General features: G+C 23.4%; 1 protein-coding gene and 1 long non-coding RNA gene across 3 annotated transcripts; one reads left to right on the forward strand and one right to left on the reverse strand.

Moving 5' to 3' along the window:
* Positions 1–505: 505 nt before the first annotated feature.
* LOC135926117 (uncharacterized) lies at positions 506–2,429 on the reverse strand. The gene is made up of 2 exons (XM_065461813.1): positions 2,355–2,429; positions 506–2,276 (listed from the first exon to the last, which is right to left on the reverse strand). Exon 2 carries the CDS (start codon positions 2,258–2,260, stop codon positions 1,157–1,159), a length of 1,104 nt encoding a protein of 367 aa, XP_065317885.1. The 5' UTR covers positions 2,261–2,276; positions 2,355–2,429; the 3' UTR covers positions 506–1,156.
* Positions 2,430–4,967: 2,538 nt separating this feature from the next.
* Positions 4,968–5,816, forward strand: LOC135927298 (uncharacterized). 2 transcript variants are annotated; one of them, XR_010572031.1, is made up of 4 exons: positions 4,968–5,086; positions 5,129–5,226; positions 5,268–5,348; positions 5,683–5,816. It is a non-coding gene; the product is annotated as an uncharacterized LOC135927298 (long non-coding RNA). The 2 variants fall into 2 exon arrangements; XR_010572030.1 differs by having other exon boundaries at positions 5,268–5,798.
* The last annotated feature ends 1,471 nt before the right edge of the window (positions 5,817–7,287 follow it).

Genomic DNA, 7,287 nt, shown 5'->3' on the forward strand with positions numbered 1-7,287 from the left:
TGGTTAAGCCATTTTAGAGCGGAATGAATAGATCTTATTTTATGTTTGGTCAAAAGTCTTTCAAAAAAAGTCAAGTTGTACAAAAAAAATCTGCAAGGCATTTTAAAACCCGAGAGAATTTCTCAATCTTCAACAAAAAATGAAGATAGAAGCCTTCAATTATAATTAAAGCCCCTTAGTAGGAACCCAGCTAGAACTCACCCTGATATTTTATATTCCCGATATTTGACTTTTAATAGTGTATTTGCATCTCATACAATGCTGTTTAAAAATGTTAAATCTTAATCCAAAACCATGGAACTGATCTAATATGATTTTATTAGCCTCAACTGGTAACCTTTATAAGGTCCTAGTTCCTACATCAAGTATTATTTAAGAATAAAATGTAGGTGATTTTAATAAATCATAACTCAAATTATTGAGAAATAAGTTCTGATTGATTTGGTTAACACACTTATTGAAATGTTAATTTAATTTTTTCAATAACATGATTAAACAATTTACATCATTTTATGTTTATTGAGAGGTGATTTAAAAAATTTTTTTATAATGCAAACATTAAAATCGATTTTGTATTTATATAATTAAAAATAAGTAATTTTTCCCCACATATTTTGTTCTGTTGGTTGATATTAAGGCCATTATAATATATAGTTTATAAATTAGCATAAAAACAAATTAATATATTTTAACAACTCGTTAAAATGGAAAATATTATAAAAAAGATAAACAATTGTAAAAATTTGTATCTATTTTTGATTTTGTCATCAATATTTAAAGAAATAATCATCATTTTTATATAAAAATCTATTATGGACAAAAGTTATCAAAAATATTACACATTTTTAATTAAAAAATAATTTATTGTATAGTATTCTATATGGAATCTGCCAAAAAAACATGTAATATTAATTTTGCATAAGTATTAAAAATATTAATATGAGCAAATTTTAAACAATGTGATTATATCACATAGAAATTTGACAAGATGCATATTATAAAAAAAGATTGTTTTTAATGCATCTGTACTCCACTAAATACCATGTTATGTTAATTATTCATGTTCAATTTTATCAACCAATATTTTTGAACAAATCTTAAACAAAAATATAATGGTGCTTATTATACATAAATAATATATTTAATTAAAATGTAATCATATAAAATAGAATATATTAAAGCTGAGAGAGAGAATACTTAATGCACAATGTAAATATTTCCTTCTAATGTCATCCTTGTAAATTAGTACAACAGGTCTAAAATCCTCCTCCTGACCAGATTTTGCAATATTAACTTGACTTTTTATATTTTGGTCAAAATTTTTGCTATAAATAAATTTTAAAGGATCTTTGTTCATTATGTTATGTGTATCACCAGTATGTCCCTGATTATATATACCTTTGCCTACTACAAAATCGGAATCCCCAAAATAACTATCCATAAAATGGTGAATAATAGCCTGTTTTACGGGTATGGAAACATTGTCTAGTGATCTGAGAATCTGATATTTACAACAGGGATCCCAACTCCAAAACAAAGTATAAACTAATGTGAATATTAGTGAAACACCAGCAGTTGATAAAGACATTATAGTAAATATACCTTTATCTTTAGAATCTATGTTAATTTGACTCATCAAAATTGGAATTGAGGTACTTAAAATTTTATTTTTAAGTCTTGGGTAAATTTTTTTGAGTAAAAATGGTTGAATAATCAAGGAAGATAATCCTGATATAACAGCCATTTTATGTATGAAGTTACCAAATGTTATCCATCTTGCAGTGTAATCACCTAGAGGCTTATCATAAATCAATATAACAGGCTTTTTAGAGTCAAATGCAGCTTCTAAATCAGTTTCAGATGTTCTATTTTGCAGAATATTAGGTGCATACCCAAAATTATTATTTCTGTTATGATATATATAATATGACTGAGGATAAATAATAGTACAATATTTATTGTCCTCTTCATTATCATTATTGTAATGATCTTCAGATTTTTCATCTAATCTATGAGTGCTATGAGAGTATGTAGGTGGAAAATTTATGGATGGAACCATAAGATACTCATCTTTATCTATATCATTATTAAAACCAGCTAGAGAAGATGCAGATGATAAAACATAGTTATTTAATTCATCTCCATTAGAGCTATTTATTGGTTCATTCATATTTTTTAAATCACTTTTGGTTAACAAAGGGTCGTTTTTTATAAATTCAGAATTTATTGAACTTTTATTTAATTCATTATTGTCTAACATTGGATGCACACTTAATCTATGTTTAAAAAAATAAAATATGACTAAGAAGACATCTTATATATAGTAATTATATTTTAAAATTTATAAAAGTTACATGAGCAATTCAAGAATCTAAGCTACCATAAAAATACTTGACGTACATGTCAGATGGCAATCGACACTTATTAAAACCACTAGATATTTAGGCAGTTCTAGTTATTGCAACAAATTTTATATATAAATACTATATTTAATATAAAAAACATGCATTCGCCAGTGAAAAAATATCTGACACAAATGCGAACTAACTCAAATAAATTACCCTCGAACCCAAAATAAAAGTAAACAACCACAATCAAAAAATTTTAAGTTTTAAATTTTCTTATCAATAAACATAGAAATTTTTTTTGCGAATGTCCAGTTAACCAGAATTAAAATGCGAATAATTCAAAAATACACACTAAATTTAGTGGAAAATGGGCAGAAGATTTTGTATAATCAAAAATCATCGCAAAAATGAACATATATTAAATATATACCATATTCTATCTATCAAATTTTTGTTTATAATATCATCATTGTTGTAATATCTAAAATGATTATTTATAATTGTATTAAAACGATAAAATTAATTATTATAATATATATATATATTATGAACCTGTTGTTAGCCATGTATTTTGTTGATTTTTGTGAAAAGAAATACAGTGGCAACAAAGGAAAAGGATTTTTATTTCATTAATTGATTTTTGTAAGAAGAAGATTTGATTTTTGTTAAAATTATTTACGAAATCAATAAAGAGACCAAGATCAAGAAAATATTTAGTAGCAAAGAATATACCAAGAAAACATTAAATTAATCATGGTAAGGAAATTTGCAATTTAATTTATTTTCAGTTTAATTTAATTTTCATATGAAATAACTTTTTATTAATTAATTTATTTTCAATTTAATTATAATTTTCATATTAATTAACTATCATTTAATTTTAATATTAATTAACTTTCTTATTAATCATTATTATGGTTTATTTAAAAATGATTTCAATATATAAAATAAGATGTCATACAATCTTGCAGCATTGCTTGTCTTAAGCCCTTTCGTCATCTCAAGCCCACGGGCGGACGGGTGGGCGTGTTAAAACTATTGGTGTAACAATTTCTTATTTGTTACTTAAAATCAATTGAGTAAATATTTAAAAAAATATGCTCCTTGAAATTTCAATATTTTTATTACCAAAGTACTGATAACTGAGGATGTTTTCGTCGGAAGAAATTAATTAGATAGCAGATATATCGAAAACATGTTTGATTTAATTTGAATGAATAAATATAACATCACGTAGATGAAAATCTTTTTTTACCTGGTTCCCCAAAATTAAAGAGATTTCTATTATAGATCGTTAAATTATAAAGGCATTGAAATAGATAGCATCGCTAAAATTAAGCAACTACAGATGATAAGATATGGCTGTTACAGAGGAGAGCATTACTTAATGACATAAAAAAATATTTACATGTTAAAATGACGAGTTTTTGTAGAATTTAGCAGATTTTAGGCTAACCAACTGAATATAATAGAAACTATACGCTATTTTAAATTTAGAAATTATTATAAGTTATTAAATAATTAATCACTAGAGATAACTATGATTAAGAAAAATAAACATAAATTGTGAAGGTTTAAACAAATAGTTTTGCTAAGATATGATAATTTAAAAAATTCGGTGAATAAGATTAGAGGCTAAGACGAGTATACCTTTATTGTTAGAAAATAGTTGATGTTGTAATTAAATTCTTATTTAAGATTTACGTTTAACTTTTATTTTAAGGGCTGAGAGAGATAAAACAGCCTCAAGGATTTGATTGAATGTAGTATAATATTAGGTTGTTGATTAACCAAAAATCTTCATAAAGAGAAATGGCTTTCGTCATTAAAAAATTTATGCCACAATCGAGCTCATTTATAGGTCCGATTTTTATTTTTGATCAATAATAATTGAAGTCAATTAGGCAACATTATTCTAATAATAGTAAGAAGAAAATAGGCCAATGCTAAAGAAAAAATGATAAAGTCTATTTTAAATTGTTTTAATGGGGTTTTAGATATAAGAAAATATAGTGCAAATTGAAGAAATAATTATTTTTGAAAATGATGATATGGATACGAAATACTTCGGAAGAGAAAAATAATTTTTTTTTTGATATTTAATTTTAATATTAGAGTGTAAAATAAAAAAAAAAGTAGGAGAATTTAAGAAGTTTAAAAAAAAGAATTTAAGTGTAAAATAGTGATATATAATGGTGAAATTGATTGTTTTTTTTAAACAAGTTGTGCTAGAATTAGGAGAATCATAAATTTATGTGTTTTAAAATTGATGATAAACATAATCGATTTGTATGGTGAAGCAAGTGATAATTATGAGAATCTTAATTTTAAGTTTGATGATAAACATAATTGATTTGTTTTTTTAACAAGTTGGATCAAATTATAAGAATCATAACTGTAGGAGTTTTAAAATTGTTGATAACCATAATTGAATTGTCTTTGTAACAAGAATTATGAGAATCATAATTTTAGTTGTTGATGATAGACATAATGGATTTGTTTTTTAACAGGTCTGCGAGAGTTATTAGATAATTATGGGTTAAAAGTTATGATCTTATAGTGCGCACAAATTGAACGTTTGCAACGCAGCGTTTCAAAACGCAAACAATGCATTTTAAATGCATTCGTTCAAATTGAGAACATTTCCATTTTTCATTTTAAATTATTTTTTAAAATATAAACTTGCTTGCATTTTTCAAAACTTTTTAAATTTTGAAGTGATAAAATTCTTCTAAATTGTAAGAATAATAATTATTAAATGATATAATAATATTTTTAAGATATGGAACGATGAAATAAGCAGAAGATTTGGAGAAATCCTGGACTACCATAAAAAAAGTTTCATTGTTATGGAACATTTATCAGTTATTATTTGCAGGTATAAATATATAAGAATGTTAAATATAATAAAATAATTAGATTATCATTGGAATTGACAAACTTCAAGGATAAGCTGAATAAGGAGAAAATAGGAAATCCTACTTATTATTTATTTTACTGGTAAGTTGATAATAACTACTTAAAAAATATAGAGTAAGGCTGTGCCAACCCTCAAATTTTGTTCTGATATTACTACAAAGCCTATACAATACTGATCCAAAATTTATATTGATTTTATTTACCATCTATATTTGAATAAATCCCACAAAATATTTTACTATTCATAAAAAATTATAAGTGTATTTTGTTTCTTTATTCTCAAAAAGTTAATTTTAAAATATTTGAAATGTTAATTTTCATGTGAAACTTTAAGTACTAAATGCTAATACGTTAATAAATTTTGGAAGAAAAGCCATCTGGGATGCAGTAAAGCTAATTTTTATATTTTATTTAGACTTTTTATAAATAGCCTTGTAGAGTCTATACAACCAAGTGCTGTTTAAAACTGAGGTTTTAAAATTTCTACACTATCTGAAGACAAATGGTACCTTACCAACACTTACAAATGAATCTGCATTGACATATTAGCATTATATAAATTATTTATTTATTATAAAAATATATTATATATTTTATATTAATTTTTATATTGACATTAGATTCTTTTAATAAAATTTTTATATATTATATTTGTCTCTATTTTCATATTTCAATTTAATTTTTCTTAACATTCAAATTATATTAGTGTTCAAATTAACATTTAATAGAAATTAAGAGATATATCAATATAATTTTTCTTAATATTCAATTAATTTAGTTATATCATTTAATTACTATGGTTGATATTAAGAATCTATTTATAGAAGCAACAGATAAATCTTATTTAGGTATAGTTTTCACACTATAAAATAATTTAATTATATGTCTTAAATTCTATGAAAATTTCAATTGTATCATAAAAGAATAGAATTAATATTATTTTAAGTTTGAGGTTCATTCCCCAAGCTTTAAAATAGCTCAATGGGCTACATCTTGAATAGTGTCCAAATTAACATGCAATAGAAATTAAGGGATAATCAAATAAATTTTACTTTCAATTAATTTAGTTATATCACTTAATTACTATGGTTGATATTGAAAAACTATTTATAGAAGCAACAGAAAAATCTCATTTAGATATAGTTTTTACACTATAAAATAATTAAATTATTCTTAAATTCTATGAAAATTTATTTGTATCAAAGAGAATACAATTAATATAATTTTAAGTTTGAGGTTCATTCCCCAAGCTTTAAAATAGCTCAATGGGCTACATCTAGAATAGTGTCCAAATTAACATGCAATAGAAATTAAGGGATATATCAAATAAATTTTACTTAATATTCAATTAATTTAGTTATATTATTTAATTACTATGGTTGATATTGAAAAACTATTTATAGAAACAACAGATAAATCTCATTTAGATAGTTTTTACACAATTCTATGAAAATTTTAATTGTATCAAAGAGAATACAATTAATATTATTTTAAGTTTGAGGTTCATTCCCCAAGCTTTAAAATAGCTCAATGGGCTACATCTAGAATCATGTCCAAATTAACATGCAAGAAATTAAGGGATATATCAAATAAATTTTTCTTAATATTCAATTAATTTATATCATTTTAGAGATTAATGGATAATATCAATTAAATTTTTCTTAATATTCTATAAAAATTAAATATGTAAACATAATTTAATATAAAAAATTTTCAAAAATAAATTTTATACAATAATAAATATTTAATAATTTATAAATTTGTCTCTAAGAATTTTTGATTCTATTGAATAAGATTTATTTTCCCTGCTAGGTAAGAAAGGTCTTGTAGTGATTATTTGTTTTAAATTTAAATGCTTATTATTGAAAAAATAAAACTTAACGTATCAATTTATAAATGGCTGCGTTTACGTTTTTTTATATGCGTTTTGAAACGCTGCGTTTCAACGTTCAATTTGTGCGCACTATTAATTAAATTGTTTTACAAAGTGAGTAAAAAAGAAGAAGAAAAGATATTATTA

The sequence above is a fragment of the Gordionus sp. m RMFG-2023 genome, chromosome 3 (assembly GCF_954871325.1).
Source record: "Gordionus sp. m RMFG-2023 chromosome 3, tfGorSpeb1-WG-v2, whole genome shotgun sequence".
Classification (NCBI taxonomy): domain Eukaryota; kingdom Metazoa; phylum Nematomorpha; class Gordioida; order Chordodea; family Parachordodidae; genus Gordionus; species Gordionus sp. m RMFG-2023.

Coding starts and splice junctions, on each gene's coding strand:
- LOC135926117 (XM_065461813.1), bottom strand. CDS start 2,260: ATGTTAGACAATAATGAATTAAATAAAAGTTCAATAAATTCTGAATTT.